Source organism: Canis lupus, chromosome X (assembly GCF_011100685.1).
Source record: "Canis lupus familiaris isolate Mischka breed German Shepherd chromosome X, alternate assembly UU_Cfam_GSD_1.0, whole genome shotgun sequence".
NCBI lineage: Eukaryota > Metazoa > Chordata > Mammalia > Carnivora > Canidae > Canis > Canis lupus.
In genome coordinates, this window is record NC_049260.1 from 42,386,285 (window position 1) to 42,405,782 (window position 19,498).

Here is a 19,498-nt window from a genome sequence, read left to right on the forward strand (position 1 = left end):
TACCAGCTGTGCATCTTCAGATAGTTAAATTCTAGTGCTCAGCTTCTTCCAACATGAAATGGGAATAATAATCAGCACTTTGAGAAATAGTCCATAGATTAAAAAATTAGGTGAAACATTTGTAACAGGAGGGTGCCTGGCAGATAGTAAAGGAATGACTGCCTTTGCTTACAGGTGTTTTCTTCCAGCCCCTCTAAATTCCTTTATCCATTCCCTCTTAAGTCCGTTTCTTCCAAGAACCTTTCTTCCTCCTGGCCAGCCATGGACCATGCTCACTGGACGGTCAAAAGCAAGGACAGGAGACTCTTTGCCAAAGTTAAAAGCGCATCAAACACGCCTAGCATTTATTGTTTTAATCACAAACCTACAGACCCCTTAGTACACCCTCCTTGGGGCTTGACCCCAAAGATCCAAAGCTGACAACCTTGGGTGTATGTGGTAAGAAGGATGGGGATGGGCAGGGAGTGTCTCTTAACAGCTCTGAAATGGGGGAGATTCCTCCAAATGAAGAACCAGGTAGAGGCCAGAGGTTGGAGGTGATCTAGCTTCTGAGAAGGGGAAGGGGGGGGCCAATAAAAAAATCAGATAAACAAAAGAGGGGTACATATGCTTTTGCAACCCTCCCTCCAAGCCTCTGCTTTGGTGGGGTAAGCTTCCACATCTTCCTGGGCTTGGAAACTCCCCCAGAAAGGCCCCTTCCTTCATCCTGTTCCTCTACAAACTCAAGAGTGCTGGTTCTGGGAACCTGGACTCAGTGCCCCCTAATCCCTATCACCTCCCCAAACTGCCCTTCATGGAGGCAGGACTCTGCCCAAGGGTAAGGGTCTGTCACTCACTCCTGATCTAGGTCCGGAATGTCGACCCACAAGATTTCAAGATCTGCCCCTTTCCCTAAGGGCAAGGTAGGCTCAGAGCCCTCCTAGGTTAAGCCCCGTTGGTCCCAGGTTAAGGCTGGGGAGCTTAAGTACCACTCCCCCCTGCAGTGTGGAATGCTTGGATGGGATGTTGCTAAGGGATAAGGTCTGTGATCTCCACATGGTGGCCAGATCTTTCTGAGTCCTCCATGCCAGAAATACCAGCGCTCCTGTGCCTATAAGGGAAGGGGCGGGGCCTGGCTCCTGGAGCGCTAGAAGGCCAGGACTGAGCTCCCAGGTAAAGGGGCTCTCATCTTCACTTCTGTTCCTAGGCTGGACAGGGCGAGGATCATGGGAAAGGGGCAGGGCTTAACCCCTCAGGGTGGGACCTCTACTATTTTGACTCCTCTTCCTTGCCAGGATGGAATAGACCAGCAGTTCCAAGAGAGGGGGTGGACCAGTATCTTGCTACTTCCTTATCCTAGGAGACCCAACTAGGGAAGTCCCTAAGTGACAGGAGCCTAGCTCATCCTGCCTCCTTCCCTCACCTCGGCAAGGGCAGGTCCCATGGAGCAGGGGCGAGGCTGTGATATCTAGGGGACAGGCCCCACCGTTACTGCCTTCTCCAAGGCTAAAATACCTCACCGGCTGGTATTGTGGGGGAGGGGGCGGGGCCTCATCTGACTCCTCCTCCTTGCCTGGTTACAGGGGTGGGACCTCATCACATCTGCTCTTTCCCCATAACACCTGGGCAGAGCAGTCTCACGGAAGGGTGGGGGAAAAGGCGGGGCCTCATCCTGACGTGTCCTCCTTTCCTGGGTGGGGAAGTCCCAGGGGAGGTGAGGCCTGATCAGGACTCCTCCTCCATGCTGAAGCTGCTGCGGCGACTGCTGGCCTTGGAGACAGCGGGAGATACCGATGAAAGCAGGGGGTCAGAGGCAGCCCGCAGTGGGGACAGGGCGCCCGACAGTCCCCCCACCACCCCTTCCTCCTCCTCCATCAGAATGTCCTCCAGCCCCAGATGGAAGGGGTCCCCCAGATCCCCCAGGTGGTCGCTGGGAAAGTGCAGGTCCAGAAGGGCATCCGAGGGTGGCGCTGGGGGATGCTGATGGGGAGCACTCTGGGCAGATCCCCCAGCTGCGTGAAATGTTGCTGTGCCTGGCCTGCTCTCCTCCTCAATGTCCAGCTGCTCTGGCTTGAGGCTGTCAGAGGCTGAAGTTGTGGCCAGGGAGAGCAGCCCTGGGGTGGGAGGTACTGGCAGACCATGGATCTGTGCCTGCAATTCTAGCTCCTGCAAAAAGTAGGGGGTGGGGGTGGGGGTATCAGATGGGGTTCATAGTTTCTCAGAGGCAGAGAAGTGTAATGGTTAGAAGGGCAGGCTGCCGGGGTGTGAAATCCACTTCTGCTACTCATTAGTTGTGTAACCTTTAGGCAAGTTGCTTAACCCTGCTGGGCCTCAGCATCCCACTCTGTAAAACGAGTATAATAATGGTCCCTGCCTCACAGGATCACCATGAGGGCTAACTTTAGCACGTGGAGATAAGGCTCCTGTCACAGCGTGTGGCTGGAGACAAACACCATATACTTTAGCTGCTGTTCATCACTAGTCTCCTTAAGGTTACGATTCCTACTTATCGTCACCATCCGTGAGTCAGGAAGCCCGGGGATCCCCCAGGTGTTCTGCCTCTGCCTCTGCCTGCAGGAAGCACCCTCCCCAGTCACCTTGGCCACTGCCTTTTCCTCCCAAACCTGAATTCGGAGCTGCAGGCTGCGGTTGGTTTGCTCCAGGGAACGCTGCCGGCTCTCCAGGTCTTTAGAGCGCTGCTGTTCCTTCTGCAACTTGCGGATATAATCCACGGAGGCTTTCAGGATGGTACCCTTGTTCCAGCGCATCTCTCTGTAGGGCCCGGAAGGAGGGAGTGTTGCGTCTGGGTTCTCTTGGGAGCTGAGGGGGGCAACTGCACCAGGCAGAGTGCCCACCACAGGCCTAGGCCCAGGATGGGGGGGGGGTGGTACATGAAGGGTATGGAATGCCCTGCCTAGGTGTTCTGGGGGAAGAGCAAGTCAAGGCTCCTAGAACATGGAAAACTATTCCCACCTCAGGGCCTCCAGGCCAGCTGTGCCCTCACCTTGAACATTCTTTGCCAGACACCCACATGGCTCCTGCCTCACCTCCTTAGGCTCTTTATTCAAATGTTCTCTTGTCAGCCCAGGCCTGCCCTGAGCCCGCCCTCTTCACCCGGAGTTGTATCCCTCGTCAACCTTCCCCCATCTTCTTTATTCCCTTTTTCAAAATAAACTCTATGCCCAACGTGGAGCTTGAACTTACAACCCTGAGGTCAAGAGTCGCACACTCTACCGACTGAGCCAGTCAGGCACCCACCCCCCAATCTTCTCTTCTTTATTTTTCTTTGCAACACTCATCACAATCGCCCAGATTTTACTTATTTATCTTGTGTGCAGTCTGTCTGCCTCCACTAAAATATCAGTTCCAGGAGCTCAGGGACTTTTGTCTGTTTCGGCCCTCTGGTGTCCTCAGGGCCTAGTGCGGTCCCTGACACAAAGCAGCCCAATGCGACTATTGAACAAATAATTCAGAGGTACTAAATGGACAAAAAACTAAGTGCCTCTGTCATATGGGGACCAGATGAGGCGCACACACTGCAACATCATGCATCTAAAATTTTCGGTTAGGGACAGGTAAAGGCTGCACCCCTACTCATAATGATGAAACCTGGGTGGGCAAGGGCCCGGGGCAGGAATGCTGGGCAGTTCCTGCTCAGGAACAGCTTTAGAGGAATGGGGTCCTTGTCCCACCTTCTGTCAGCCCAAAGCTCCCAGGCCCAGACTCACGGGTCACTGGACTTGGGGATGAGGGTGCCCAGCTCCTTGATCCTGTCGTTAATATTGAATCGCCGGCGACGCTCAACTTTGGGGGTGGGGGTGGCAGGGAGGAGAGAAGAGTGGGAAAGTTGTCAGTAGGTTGGGGGGGGGGAGAGCGGGAGCTGGGTCAGGGGGAGGTGTTGCGGGGACAGACTGCCACCTACCCCTCCCCAGGGAAGGCCAGGGTGTGGATCGAGGCAGGGCTGCATGCTGTCAAGGGCACATCAGCTCACTCACTTAGGTTGTGATTGTCTTTCTTCTGCCGTTCCTTCAAAAGGGCCTTGGCCTCCGTCTCTGGAAGAGAGTGGGGAACAGTCAGGGCTTCTGCACATGGGGAAGGCAGAGGGCAGCACATACAGCTGCCAGGGGTAGGGGTTGGTGGGTACGGGCAGGGAAGTGACTTTTGAAAAAAGTGCCACTTTCAGGAGTTTTTAAAGAAGCCCTGGTGACAGGTCATTTGTTAAAATCAGGAAGAGAGAGGAAGTGGGGTCAAAGCTGGCCAATGGGCCATGTGGAAGGAGAGGGCAAAGAGCCCCCTCCCCCAGTATCAGGCCCACCTGGTTGACAGGGGGCTCACCCTGGGGCACAAAATGGGCACATGAGGCCAAGACCCTGGCCCTTACCAGAGATCTCCCGTTTGATGTTGGGCAGCTCAGCTGGGCAGGAGTTGCTGACAGTGATGGCTGGCGTGGCCACACCCTGACCACTGTATACATCAAGCAGATTCCCTGATACAGGCAGCTGGGGGCAGGGAGGGCAGAGAAATGATGGCTAGGACCAGCCCTGGGCTTGGTCCCTTCTTGGAACCAGATCCCCAACCCTCTGCAAGCTTCACAGATAATCTCTTGTAAGGACAGGCCGATTTGGCATAGGCACCCTTCCTTCTCTTGCAGGGGAATCTCACATGGCAACTCTAGGAAGGACAGGATGCAGGGGACCTACCCTGCTTCACGAGGGTACCTGAGTCTGCCAGGGCTGTTCATCATGCCCTCAAATCCCTCAGCAACCTCTGAAGCCCCCCTCCCAAACTCTGGGATTGGCTCTGAGAAGAAAGGCTGGAAAACCACCCTTCTTAGATCTTTGTGAGCTACGACACAACATTCCAGCCCGTTAGCCCCTCCTAGCACAACATTCCAAGTCAGCATTCTTGGAACACTCCAACTCAATCTCAGACCTTGGGAAATTGTCATGGTAACATTCCATCTAAAGTCTGACCTTCTGGAGACTTCCAGCCCCATCTCTAGTCTTCACCGTGAGCATGTCGCATCAGCTCATGTACATGGTCACACACCGAGCTCCTGACGCTAGTATCTTCCTATGTGTTCTGCTCTCTCAGGATTTCTTGTCCAACTACTCAACAAGCACTGCTTTTATGCCAGCCTTGACTTTTTTCTCTCCTTCGCACTCTCCTGGCTATACTATAGGGCAACACACTCATCCTTAAGTAATTAGTCCCAACTCTTGATGAGTTATCATCTCTTGAAACCCCTGCCAGTCTACTGGATCCATGTAATATAAGGTCCCAACCTCGGGCACCTGGGTGGCTCAGTGGTTGAGCATCTGCCTTTGGTTCTGGTAGTGATCCTGGAGTCCTGGGATCAAGTTCCACATTGGGTTCCCCATGGGAGCCTGCTTCTCCCTCTGCCTATGTCTCTGCCTCTCTCTGCATGTCTCCCATGAACGAATAAATAAAAATCTTTTTAAAAATGTTCCAATCTATAGCTGTGTCCAAATCAATAACAAGTTCTGAGAAGCTAGTGCCACTTTTATACCTGCTTGTCCTTTTGGTAAGTTGGAAAGAAACAAAGCTATAGCCACTCGGTATGTCCCAAAGCAAGTTATGGGACTCCTGAATGTTCCAGGACCAGAATGGTATAACATATTAGTACATCCCTTGTTCTAGAGAGTTTTATCCACTCTTTGCAAGGACCCAGCCTCTTGGCATGGTTCACTGAAACAGATGTTGTACATTCCAATCACTCCCAAGGTTCAACCACACCGTGTTTTGAGACTTTTGACACATTCCAATCACTACATGGTCTGGGTATGTCTCAATGACCCAAATCTATTGGTACATTCAAATTGCTATAAGAGTCCCATTTCTTGGTCCCTCCCACACTGAAGCTTGAATGCTTTGGTAGGCCCTGATATTTTCATGAAGTCCCCACCCTTGTGTATATCAAAATCTCCAACATCAACCTTTCTATGCAGCCCAACACAAGGTATCAGGGCGCTAGTATGCTCTAATCTCCTCATGTGGCCTCCTTCTCTTAGTACAATCCAAAGTAAAAGTCTTATATACACAACCAGCCTGAGTGTTGTCTCAGTGACAGAGGGGTACAGCTAATTGTCAGACCAGCCTCCCATCTCAGGGTCTCACCGTGCTGGGGAGCTGCAGCCCTGCAGTGCCTCCGGGCAGGTAGCTAAGCATCTCATCATTGTAACTGGATTCCAGGCTGATGATCTCATCAATGACATCATCAATCTGGGGGAAGAAGTGAATACAGACGAGTGTTAGAACAAGCTAGAGGAGGGGGAGCACAGGAAGATTGTCTGCAGCCACTTACCTCCTTCTCTGAGCTGGACCCAATGGTGAGTAGCGCCATGGGGCTGTTGGGAGCGCTGCCTGTGGGGCCAGTAGCATGGGCAGCCTCAGGGGCAGGGAGTGGCTGGGCACTAGCAGCCCCTGGTGGTGGGGTGAGGGCCTGGGAAGCCAGCTTGGGGCCGAGTGTGGTGGACAGGTACTGTTTCACCTGCTGCCGGCGTGCCTGCTGTAGGTGGTAGCGTGTTGGGTTCTCTAAATGGGTCTGCACCTGTGGGATAAGGGTGAGGAGGGATGGAAGGGGACAAGGTAGGATGGGGTGACTTGGAGTCCCAGGCTGACCCTCAGAGGTTATCTGCTTCTAGGCTCAGGCCAGCAAACCAGGCCTAGAATCTGAGACATGCCCCCCTCCCCAAATACTGGTAAGTCTCCCTCAGGACCCAAACTCTCTTTCTCAGAAATCCCTCAGAGCCCCACAAGAGCTACCTAACACTGACAGTATCCTTCAGTTTCTGGAGCACCTTGTCACAGTTCCCAAGACTCCCCCAGCCCCTGTCTCTGACACTACCTAAGAGACCTGAGAACCACATGTAGCTTCCCAAGTCACCCCAATGGCCAAACTCCTAATGTATTACACATACAGGAAGCTCTTCCTACAGAGTTCTTCCTGGGGTTACTTCACAGGCCCCAGAGCCCACATGAGGCATTCATGAACTTCTGTGGTCCGCCAAGACTCCCCGTGGATCCCAAGAACCCCTTACCACTGTACAAGAACACCTTGCAACCCCTAAACACAGCCTATTTGAACAGTAACTGGAACCTTCCTTAGAGCCTCTAGGACCTTGGCCCAAAAGCCACCAGGACCACTCCTCAGTCACTGAGACCCTTCCCAGGGCCTCTGAATGTCACCCTTACCTTGAGCACCTCCCTGGGCACCTGAGCAGGGGGAGGACGGCCCAATGTGTGGCCCCCCGCAGAGACGCCAACGACAGAGATGGCAGGAGAGGCAGGGGCAGGGCTGGGGAAGGAAGAGGCTGCGGCCTGTTCCCGACGCTCACGCCTCTCCTGCTCCTGGGCCTGGGCCCGCATTAGCTGCTGCCGCAGCAAGACCCGCGATGAAGAAGAGGACGACATGGCAGGGGTCCTGGAGCCCCCTGCAGAAGATGATGTAGAGAGTGGAGCTGGGGTGGCTTGCAGTGATATTGGGAGGCTGTGGAATGGGAAATATGGGGCCACAGGTAAGCTAAAAGTCTCATCCCAAGCCTAAGGAGTCATCGTGGGATGGAGCAGATGCTGTAATTAGGTCCGCTCTCTGCCTTCAGGGGCCACAATGTGGAGCGGGACACCCAGGAACCAGGCCTGGTCACCGCTCCCAGGGGTCACAGTCTGATAGGAGAGACACTGTAACTGAGTCCAGGCCCAGCCCTCGAGGGTCACTGTCTGATGGGGTAGGCACTGGAACCAGGCTGAATCTCAGCCCTTAGCAGTCACAGTCTGGTGGGGGAGCTTTAGCCCTGGGTCCTTATGGTGAAGGATCTGGGCCCGTTCAAACACTGAGGAGAGATGCCATTGCTAGGCTCTGGAAGAGGGAGTCATCCTATTTACAAGAGAGCAGAAGGATGCCAAATTGGAGCTGTGGCAGCAGATTGGTATACAGAGGGCTCTCAAGCTCAGTTTGGGGCTGAAGATGCTCCCTGAGCTCCTGGTTGCAGTTGTCTGGCTACAGGGGCAACTGCAGGCCCTTTGTACCCGCCCCCCTCCCCAGGCCTCTAGTCCCAGGCTAGCCAGTCTTGAAAATCTCAGAGATTTCACAATCCTCTCTTCCAGGTCCCCTCCCCTCTCTTAGAGCCCAGGCCGATGACTCAGCACATTTAGACTTCCAAGCTTGGGGAAAAAAAAAAAGAGACCAGCAGGGGTTCCTCAAGGGTTGGGGGCGGGTAAGTCTGTTGAGTGGGGGAAGGGGTAAGCAAAGGTTATGGGTATGGCTCTCCCCACCTGGGGGCTGCACACTAGCAGGCCATCCTACTTCTCTGGGGCATTCTAGGCTCCCTGCAATATTTGTGGATGAATGGGTATGCAGGTTTTGGGTGGGGGAGGCAGGGGAGTTCTGGTTCAAGAGAATGGAATCCCAGCTTGGCCACCTGCTTTCTCGTTTGACATGTTCTTTCTGGCCCCTCACTTTACTATCTGGAAAATGTAGGCTGGCAGAAGAGTTGGCCTGTCACTGAGGGCCTCTGCCCGTCAGGAAGGAATGGAGGGGCCTGAGGAATTGGGAGTGGAGTCAGAAGAGACAGACCTTGAGCGTAGTGGTAGTGGTTGGCTTTTGAGCTCGTAGAAGCTGTCAGGATCAAGAACGCTTTCTAATTCGATGTCAGCAACGATCCCAGATTCCGGAAGCAAAGAGTTGAGGCTGAGGGTGGAAGGGAGGTAAGGGTGATGGTCAGTTAAGTATATGGAGACTGCACTCCCCTCTAAGAGAGAAAGAACAAGTGGGCAGTGGGAGGAGAGAGATACACACAGGGGTGGGAGGGGATAACACAGAGTGCATCCCTCCCAGGAGGTGACCCTGCTGGGTACCACCACCAGGACTTCCCAGATCTTCCCTGCCCATACTCCTCTTCCCTCCCCACTCTCTTTTGCTCTGTTATCCAAAGTCCCTTAGGATTCAAAATAGTAAGAGTGCCCAGATCCCAACTCCTCACTCTCACATAATCATGTTAACAACCTAGGTTTGAGGGAAAACAGAAATGAAGAATTCAGGAATGACAATTCACTTTGCAGGAGTCCTGACTTTGCATTCAGAGTTCTTCCAGCCCCCACACCCCCTACTGGGGTCCTGGCAGCTGAATGTGAGCCCCCATTTGTCTACACATAGCAGGGTAGGGGCAATCTTCAGCACAGCAGTCTATTGTAACACAAACTGAATGCATCACAAAGAACTGGGGTCGATGATTCACTTGACGGAAGGATCCACGACTTTGCAAATTAGCCCCCCCACCCTGCCCCCCACCTCGCCCCAGCCAGAGTTGAGGGTATGCCTGTACACACCCAAATACAAAATGGAAATATCAAGGGCTCCCCTTATTCCAGCAAATTGGATTTAAAAGAGGGAGAATTTGGGTGGATGATCCGCTTATACAAGCATTCTTTTCTTGGCGGGAGGAGCCTGTCCAGCATTCAGCTGTTTTTTTGGATGGAACAACACACACACACACACACACACACACCTCTAATACCAACACCCATTGACATGAAATAAGAACCCATGTACACCCCTCCCTTTCAACTATTTCCACTACTGTGATGAGCCAGGTTGTTATGAAGGCATCAGAAGATGGGGAAGCATTAGATGCAAAGGCTCCTGCTCAGCCCTCCAGGCTGGGGGCATTCACACACACGTGGATGGATATGCATCCTGAATTGAGTCAAAGACTGAATCCTGAGTGACTATGGGTCACTTGGCTTGACAAGAACTCTCTTCCCTCCCCAACGATCTGTGTCTTCCTTCCTTTCCTCACCCTCAGATGGGGACCTAAAACCACCCAGGAAGTAGGGAAGAGGAAGCTCAGGGAGCCGCTGAGCTCAGCACAACCCCAGGAAGAAAGCAGGCAAAGCCCCAGCTCATGCTTATGCACCCATTGCACAGAAGTTAGAAGAGATGGGCTCTGGGGTGGAAAGGGTGTGGAGAGAGGGCTGGGGCTTACAAGTCGGCTGATGGAAGTGAGGATGGAAAGAGGACCCAGAGGACCCACCCAGGCAGGGATGGTGCAATTGGTGCTCATTCCAGCTCCAGAGACAGCTTGGAGAGTATTTCCAGGGTCTGACAGACAGACTGGGAGGGGGAGAAAAAGAATACGCGTGCATACACGCGCGCACGGGTGTGCGTGTACACGTGTGTGCATGCGCGCAGGGGTAGAACCTGGCTGGCTGAGAGGCTAGGATGGGTGGCAGCAGGAACAAGACCCTCCTCTGGGTTCCCAAATAAGGTCTGAGGCCTTCTCTGAGCTAAGAAGTAGCACCATCTCTTTTGCTTCTGTCTGCCTCACTGTCTCCCATTCAAGCCCCTATGGGGCTGTGGGAAGAGGACTTTTCCACTATCCCTGGGATCTGACCCAGCTGGGTGGGTGGGCAAGGATTAAGTGATTATTCTGGTCAGGTCTTGATGAATGTTGTTTCTCTTCCTCACTCACACACACAAAGCTGGTCCCATGTAACATATCTGAGATAGCCCCAAATACTTCCAGATTCCTGTTATCCCCAAACATAGCCTCAAGCAACCGGCCACTGGGAATCACCCAGCTTCCAAGACAGCACTTCTGTCTCCTAGGACCCCTTCTCTGACACTGAGGGGAAAAGTCCTTCTGATCAGTGCCTCACCTACATAGTACAACCTCAAATTCATCTCCCTCATGCCTGACTCAAGGACCCTAAATTCAGCCTCAGTGCCCCAAGTTCAGTTACCCTAGACTAGGCTCTGGATACAACAGAATCTTCCCCACAAACCCAGTCAAGAGACCCTCAGATCGGAGCCAGCCCTCCCTTAATGCACTTCCATGACTTCTTTAAGCCTCAGTCCAAGCAGGCCACCGCCGGATTCCTTAGGTTCCCCCCCAAGACCGGCGCCCCGACGTCCTCCAAGCCTAGGCCGAGGGCCTCCAATCCCAGTCCTGGGCTCCCGTTGTCCCCCCAGATCAGACCCCCAAGAACCCCAGTCAGCACTACCGGCCCCAGGCAGCCCCGCACCTGAGCAGCTGGGCCGAGTCGGCTGGCCTGCGCTCCTCCAACAGCACGAACACGGCTCGAGGGCCTTCCGCGCTGGCCTCTACGCCGTCCCGAGCTGGCTCGGCTGCATGAGACATGACGCCCGGCCCCGGGCGAGCCCTGCCAGGCCGGTCGGGCCTCGGCCCGGTCCCCCTAACAAAATAAGAGTCCCCCTCCCCCCGCTCGCCACCGCCTCCTCCGCTAAGCCATGGAGCGAGCTCTGCGCGGGCGGGCGGCGTCGGGGCGATGGGATGGGCCGTGAGTCATCCCCCGCCCTGAACAGACCAACACCCCCCAACCTAACCCCGGACGACCGCCCTCCTCCCCCTCGTCCTCTTCTCCCTCCTCCCTGAGCTGGGGAAACTCCACAGGAAGTGACCACACGGAGGACGGACGGCTCGCCGGGCCACCCCTCTGAGTGAGGCGGCCAATCATTGAGGGGTGGCTCGAGGGCCCGCCCTAAGCTACGCCTCCGACGCGGAGGGAAAACTAGATTCGGCCGGCCCTCGTTCCGAGAAGGACGCATTTAGGCCACGCCCCCAGAGCCAGAGGCAAATCAGCGAGAAGTGCTTTGATTAAGCCACGCCCCCTCCTCGCAAACGATCCCTCCGCAAGATTTTTAAGCCGCTCCTTGAGTCCTCTGCGCCTGCGCTCCGATGGCCCGTCAGCGCAGAGGGTCTCCAGGCCGCTCTTCTAGCAGCAGAACCGCGCCCCCTCTTGGCCAATGTTTATAATATCAGCTCCCTATGTTGCGCTGCAGCCTCCATCTAGCCCTGTCTCAGCCAAAATCAAAAGCAGGCCTAGGCAGCTAGGTTCCCTGGAGGTGCGCACCAAAAATCCCGCCCACAAACTAGCCGCCCAGCTGGTCTTCCCGGGAGCACTCCGCCTACTCTGTGTCACCCAGAGCACTTGTTGTACTAGGTCGTCCTGCTCACGTAGTAAGTGCTTAATAAATCCTTGACAGATAGATGAATGAGTGGAAGGATGGAAATTATATCTGGTACCTTCCGTGAATGATTTCTAGAATCATGAAGACCCGGTTTGGATTTGAGGAAGGGATTGCCCCTCTCAGAGCTTCAGCTTTCCTGGCCTGTCAAATGGTGGTGGTGGTGGTGGTGGGTGCCTCATAATACCTGTCTGACAGGGTTATTATGAGGATTAGAGATAATTTATGAAAAGTGCTAGCAGGTGGTTTGGCATACAGTAAGCTCTCCAAAACTTGATTCACACATTTGTGCACTGATTCAACAAATATTTATTGAACTCCTCTGTGTGCCAGATACATGCAAGCTAGCTTGCACACAGCAGAGGATCCCCCACACATACCTTCAGGTGCGTAGTCAGCTCACAGAAAACCTAGACCTACGACCTTACCTTCCTCCTTCTAACATCCCAAAACCCTGCCCAGCAGTTGGACCTCAGGGAACTTCAATGAGGTCTCATTTGTCTTGCACGGTCCTGTATTGACACAGGAAGTTGGCTTGGTAAACATGCACATCCCCACAGGCCCTTGCAGCCCCATTATCCACACAATAAAGAAGATAATTCTTGGGATCCCTGGGTGGGTCAGCGGTTTAGCGCCTGCCTTCGGCCCAGGGCATGATCCTGGAGTCTCAGGATCAAGTCCCACATTGGGCTCCCTGCATGGAGCCTGCATCTCCCTCTGTCTGTGTCTCTGCCTCTCTCTCTCTCTCTCTCTCTCTCTCTCTGTGTCTCTCATGAATGAATAAAATCTTTTAAAAAAGATGATAATTCTTTCCCAAATTAATCCCTTTTTAGATTTATTTATTTATTTCAGGGGGAGAGAGGAGAGAGAGAGAGAGAGAGAGAGAACGCACCAGGGAGGAGGGGCAGAGGGAGAGGGAGAAAGAGTCTCAGCTGGTCCTGGGCCTTGATCTCAGGACTCTGAGATCATGACCTGAGCCCAAACCAAGAGTCTGATGTTTAGCTGACTGCACCACCCAGGTGACTCCACCAAATTAATCTTTTTAAAAAAATCAACACTTTACCAATAAAAATTCCAAAATGGAACTCATAGACCTGATGTTAAAATTCCTATGGTGCCTTAAATATGTGAAAGTATCTAATTTTATAAAAGAGGAAGAAAGGGGGGAGCCATTAACTTACTAGATTCAAAATATATCACAAAGCACTAGTAATTAAAACACCATGATATGGGAGTAGGACTAGAAAATTAGATCTAGGGGATCCCTGGGTGGCTCAGCGGTTTGGCTCCTGCCTTCAGCCCAGGGCATGATCCTGGAGTTCTGGGTTTGAGTCCTGCATTGGGCTCCCTGCATGGAGCCTGCTTCTCCCTCTGCCTGTGTCTCTGCCTCTCTCTCTCTCTCTCTCTCTCTCTGTGTCTCTCATGAATAAATAGATAAAATCTTAAAAAAAAAAAGAAAATTAGATTGATGTTACAGGACAAGTCCAAAAATCTACTTAGGTACTTGGAAAAAAATTTTTTTTAAAGATTTTATTTATTTATTCATGAGAAACAAAGAGAGAGAGAGAGAGAGACATAGGCAGAGGGAGAAGCAGGCTCCATGCAGGGAGCTCAATGTGGGACTCGATCCCAGGACTCCAGGATCACACCCTGAGCCAAAGGCAGCCGCTCAACCTCTGAGCCACCCAGTTGTCGGTACTTGGAAGAATTAATAAGCAATATTTCAAGAATGATATTTCAAATAACTGGGAGGTAGATGGACTCATTTACTAAAATGGTTTGGAGAGAAATAACTATCTTTTGGGGGGAGGGATTAGACTCCTAATTTACACAATTCAGAAAAAAAAATAATTCCATGGGGCTTCACCTTGGTGGAGCATGCAACTTTTGACCTCGAGGATGTGAGTTCAAGCCCCACGCTGGGTGTAGAGATTACTTAAAACTAAAATCTTTTTTTTTAAAGGAAAAAGAAAAAGAATTTCAGATTAGTTAAAGACCTAAACATTTGAAAAGAAACTATAGGGCAGCCCAGGTGGCTCAGCGGTTTAGTGCCACCTTTAGCCCAGGGCGTGACCCTGGAAACCCGGGATCAGTCCCACATCCGGCTCCCTGCGAGGAGCCTGCTCACTCCCTCTGCCTATGTCTCTGCCTCTCTTCCTCTCTGTGTACACTCTCATGAATAAATAAATCTTTAAAAAATAAATAAATAAAAAGAAACTATAGAAAACATCAGAACAGGGGCGCCTGGGTGGTTCAGTTGGCTAAGCGTCTGCCTTCGACTCAGGTCATGGTCCCAGGGTCCTGGAATCCAACCCTGCATCGAGCTCCCTACTCAGTAGAGAGCCTGCTTCTCTCTCTCCCTCTGTCCACACCCCCTCCCACAAATTCTCTCTCAAATAAATAAATAAATCTTGTAAAAAAAACACATCAGAACCAAATAATTTTGGAGAATATATTAACAACTTCAGCGAAAATAAGGACTTCTTAAAACAAGATATGAAAGGCAAAAGAGCGACGCCTGGGTGGCTCAGTGGTTTAGTGTCTGCCTTTGACTCGGGTCATGATCCCGGGGTCCTGGAACCAAGTCCCGCATCAGGGTCCCTGCAGGGAGTCGGCTTCTCCCTCTGCCTATGTCGCTGCCTCTCTCTCTCTCTGTCTCTCATGAATAAATAAATAAAATATTTAAAGAAAGAGAGAATAAGAAAGGCAAAAGATATTTTAAAAGTGACAATAAGCAACATTGACCATCCAAGGATGGTCAAGTACTTTATCTGTATTAATTCATTTTAATCCTCACAACTTTATCTGTATTAATTCATTTTAATCCTCACAACAGACCTCTGAGTAGGGTTCCATTTATTGTCCCAACTTTTCAGATCAGGAAACCAGGGTATACCTAGGTTAAGTCATTTGCCCTAGGTCACCCCAGTTTGTAAAACCTGAAAATAAAACCCAAGCATTCTTTACCACCCTGCTGCACTGTCTTTCCAATTTGATCACATGAAAATACAAAACTGTAGTCTGTTGAAAGATGCTACAAAGTTAAAAGACTTGCAGGGGACTGGGAGGGGAAAAAAAACTATAGCATTAGATCCACAGGTTCATTATCCTGTCACACATCCCAGTTCTACAAACACCAGCTTCACACACACATTCCATATATGTCCATGACAAGTGCTTCCTCACCACATACCCTGCACAATAAACCCATCCTTCACGTCTCAGTTTCTTTCTTAATCTCCTGCTCTCAACTTTACAACTTTTTCAACACTGTGCTCTCTCGCTCTCTCTCTCTCTCTCTCTCTCTCTCCCTTGCTCTCTCTTGTGCATCTGGGGTTTCATTGCAAGGCAACTGTGGAGTGCAATTAACAGGGAATATGCAGGGAGAAGAGAGGGCAATTGGATGGTGAAGTTGGGGATGTTTAGGGATAGATGTGAGTGAAGATCAAGGGTGGCTTGGGGTGAAGTTGGGATCTATTACAGGACAGTTGACACGTAACTAAAGGATCACGTGAAGGTCTTCAAAAGGATTGGAGCTGCTAGAAGGCAGCTTACGAGTGCATGTGGGATGGGACACCTGGGTTGCTCAGTGGTTAAGCACCTGCTTTCAGCTCAGGATGTGATCCTGGAGTCCTGGGATCGAGTCCCACATTGGGCTCCCTGCATGGAGCCTGCTTCTCCCTCTGCCTATGTCTCTGCCTCTCTCTCTCTCTCTCTCTCTCATGAATAAATAAATAAAATCTTTAAAAAAAAGAATGCAGGTGGGAGCCACAAGAGGGTAAATTAAGAATACCATTGGGGGGTTGGAAGATGGTCTGGGGTGCAGTCGAAGGGACTATGGGAAGATAGCGAGTGATTAGAGACAGAGTCTGGTCTTCTGTGAAGGTTGTTAAAGCAGTAGAGCTGTTCACTCTCATTGGATGTGTGGTCAGCTGTCTAATGACCCCCCACCAAAGAGGTCCATGTCTTAATCCCTCGTACCTGTGAATGTTACCTTATGTCACACAGTAGGGGTTGCAGATGTGACTTAATTAAGGATTTTGAGATGGGGGATTATCCTGGATTATCTCAATGGAATGTGATTATAATCACAAGCATCCTTATAAAATGAAGGCAGAGGCAGATTTGACAGAAAAGAAGGCAGTGCGACCACTGAGGCAGAGATTGTAGCGATGTGGCCACAAGCCAAGGGATGCAGGTAGCCACCAGAAGCTGGAAGAAGCAACAAGAAGATTCTCCTCTAGAGTCTGCAGAGAGTACAGCTCTTATGACACTTTGATTTTGGCCCATTGAAACTGATTTTGGACTATTGGCCCCCAGAACTGTGAAAGAATTTACTTCTTTTATTTTAAGCCATCAAGTGTGTGGTAGTTAGTTACAGCGGCCACAGGAAAGGAATACAGATTTTGGTACTTGGATGCAGGTTGTTGCTTTGTCCTCTGCTTGGGCTGTCATAACAGAATACCACAGACTGGGCACATTAAACAACAGAAATTTATTTTCTCACAGTTCCAGAGACCAGAAGTCCAAGACCAAGGTGTCATCTGGATTCGTTTCTGATGAGGACTGTCTGCCTCACTTGCACACAAACACACAGTGGAGAGGAAGGAGTAGAGGGAGAGAGAGAATCTCAAGCAGACTCCCCACTGAGCAGGGAGCCCACTCAATCCTACCACCCTGAGACCATGACCCAAGCTGAAACCAAGAGTTGGACTTACAACTGACTGTGTCATCCAGGCACCCCCTCTTCTTCTTCTTATAAGGACACCAATCCTATTGGATTAGGGCACCTCTTATGACCTCATTTAACTTTAATTACCTCCCCAAAGTCCCTATTTCCAAATATATTCATATTGGGAGTTATGGCTTCAACATATGAATGGGGGGGCACAACTCAGTCCATAACATGTTGTAATAAATCCTAAAAATGTTGAAATGGCTTTGGAACCAGATCATGTACAGAGGCTAGAAGACGTTTGAGGTACACAATAGAAAAATCCTAGATTGCCTTAAACAGACTGTTGTTAGAAATATGTATGTTAAAAGCACTATTGGTGTGGTGCCTTGGTGGCTCAGTCGGTTAAGCATCTGCCTTCAGCTCAGGTCATGATCCCAGGTTCCTGGGATTAAGCCCCGTATTGGGCTCTCTCCTCAGTGGGGAGTCTGCTTCTCCCTTTCCCTCTGTCCCTCCCCACTCTGCTCATGCTCTCTCTTAAATAAATAAAATCTTTTTTTAAAAAAGTACTGTTGTTGAGGGTTCAGAAGGAATTGAGGAGCACAGTAGAGAAATCCTACATTGTCCTAAGAATACATATATCATCATAAACTGTGTTGGTAGAAATATGTTAAAGGTGCTCTGATAAGGATAAGGATAAGGGCTCTGAGGGAAATGAACATGTTATTGGAAATTGAGGAAAAGACTATCCTTATCATTTTTTAAAGATTTTATTTATTTATTTTGAGAAGGAGAGGAGGGGGGTGGTAGGCAGAAGCAAAGGGAGAGAGAATCTCAAGCAGACTCCATGCTGAGCACAGAGCCTGATCTCATTACCCTGACATCATGACCTGCACCAAAATCAAGAGTTAGATGCTCAACCGGCTGAGCCACCCAGGCACCCCAATCCTAATCACAGAGAAGCATAAAACTTACTTGAATTGTGACCTACAGTTGTGTGAAAAGTAGAGCTTGTAAATGATGGACTTGGATATTTAGCTGAGGAGGTTTCCAAGGAATCTGTTGGACGTACTGCCTGGATTCTTTTTGCTGCTTTTAATAATATGTGAAAGGAAACAGATAAATTGAGAGAAGAACTGCTAAACAAAATGGATCCAGGATTTGACAAATTGGAAAATTCTCCAGCTGTCCAGATTGCAGAAGACACAAAATTTAGGAGATTTACTGTCAGGAAAGTATGCTCTGGAGAAAGAGCCAAAGGTGTGGCTGGATGGCCCTTTACTAGTACTAAAGAGATTAGATTTGTGACTCATGGATCTTCTCAACCATCTTAGCAGAAGTCGGGAACAGGGATGGAATTATCCATGAAAGATTTGTGGAGGACCCTCTCGTCTAATGATGTGAATCCCTGTGACTTCCATAGAAGACTCACAGAATTTTTGAGAATGAATGTTATACTGCCAGCAACACTGCCCAGTTGGCTTGCAAGAAACAGAGATAGGGTGAAATGAAGGAAGAATGTGGGACTCCCAAAATTCTACTGGAAGGACATGGCTAATACTACTGAGCAGCAAAAAATGCTACCCTTCAAAAGAAAGGATTAAATATTCTGAGGGCAGAGCGGTGAGCCCATTGGTGAGCCCTGAATCCACAGTGGGTTATTCCCAGGCCTTGAAACCTAATGGAACTTGCCCTGCTGGATTTCAAAATTACCTGGGACCGGGACACTTGGGTGGCTCAGCAGTTAAGCTCCGGCCTTCTGCTCAGGGTGTGATCCTGGAGTCCTGGGATCGAGTCCCACATCAGGCTCCCTGAATAGAGCCTGCTTCTCCTTCTGCCTATGTCTTGGCTTCTCTCTCTCTCTCTCTCTCTCTGTGACTCTCATGGATAAATAAATAAAGTCTTTTTAAAAATTACTTGGGACCAATGACACCTTTTTTCCTTCCATTTTTCCCCTTTGGAATGGGAATGTCTGTAAGTCTTATCCTATATCTGTCCCATCGCTGTATTTTGGGAAAAGATAATTTGTTTCCTAGTTTCACAGGTTGGGAGATGGAAAGGAATTTTGCCTCAGGTTGGATCATACTCAGAGTATCATTTATACCTGACTTAGATGATGAGATTTGGAACCTTTGAGCTGATGACACCAAAGTGAGATTTTGAAGTTGAGTTGATACTGTAATGGATGAAACTATTAGGGGTATTGGGATAAGGTACATGTATTTTGCATGTGGGATAGATGTGTATCTTTGAGGGTATACTGTTGTAGGGTGAATGATGCCCCCAAAAGATATGCACATCCTAATTCCTTGAACATGTGAGAGTACCTTAGATGGCAAAAAAGAAAAGAAAAAGAAAAAGGAAAAGGACTTTGCAGTTTGCAGATGTAATTAAGGTAAAGATTTTGAGATGGGAGATTATCCTACATTATCAAGGAGACCCTAATTGTACTAACAAGTGTCCTTAGAAGAGGAAAGCAGAGGCAGACTTCACAGACAGAATGCATGGCAATGCAACCAAAGAAACAGATTGTAGTGATGTGGCTACAAGCCATGGAATGCAGACAGTCACCAGAGTAGGGAGAGGTGACAGACAAATAGATTCTCCCCTAGAGCCTCTGGAGGGAGTATGGCCCTGCTGGCACCTTGATTTTAGTCTTCTGGCCCCCAGAGAGTGTGAGAGAACACATTTCTTAGATAGTTAGCCACCAAGTTTGTGAAAATTCATCACAGCAGCCACAGGAAGCTAACGTAGATGGCTTGGGATAGATTTGGTGGTTGTTGGAGGGATGATTGCTTGGGGGTTATCAAAGAGAGTGTGAGGGTATAATTAGGAGC

At 50.2% G+C, this 19,498-nt stretch overlaps 1 protein-coding gene across 2 annotated transcripts; it reads right to left on the reverse strand.

Annotated features, from left to right (window-relative positions):
* Window positions 1-306: 306 nt before the first annotated feature.
* On the reverse strand, window positions 307-11,357 carry TFE3 (transcription factor binding to IGHM enhancer 3). 2 transcript variants are annotated; one of them, XM_038587397.1, is made up of 10 exons: window positions 11,023-11,357; window positions 8,576-8,689; window positions 7,195-7,489; window positions 6,305-6,550; window positions 6,118-6,222; window positions 4,361-4,478; window positions 3,975-4,031; window positions 3,708-3,783; window positions 2,604-2,751; window positions 307-2,145 (listed from the first exon to the last, which is right to left on the reverse strand). In XM_038587397.1, the coding sequence occupies exons 1-10, from the start codon at window positions 11,136-11,138 to the stop codon at window positions 1,705-1,707; spliced, it is 1,716 nt and encodes a 571-aa protein (XP_038443325.1). In that variant the 5' UTR covers window positions 11,139-11,357; the 3' UTR covers window positions 307-1,704. The 2 variants fall into 2 exon arrangements, with proteins under 2 accessions (XP_038443325.1, XP_038443326.1); XM_038587398.1 differs by having other exon boundaries at window positions 7,195-7,433; window positions 11,023-11,051.
* Window positions 11,358-19,498: the final 8,141 nt, after the last annotated feature.

What these genes read in the sequence shown, in the direction of transcription:
- TFE3 (XM_038587397.1), bottom strand. Translation starts at nt 11,138, where the DNA reads ATGTCTCATGCAGCCGAGCCAGCTCGGGACGGCGTAGAGGCCAGCGCG. An exon ending in CCACTACCACTACGCTCAAG is followed by an intron (nt 7,490 to 8,575) that starts GTCTGTCTCTTC and finishes CCCATTCCACAG; the next exon opens with CCTCCCAATATCACTGCAAG. An exon ending in GGCTGCAGCTCCCCAGCACG is followed by an intron (nt 4,479 to 6,117) that starts GTGAGACCCTGA and finishes CCCTGCCCCCAG; the next exon opens with CTGCCTGTATCAGGGAATCT.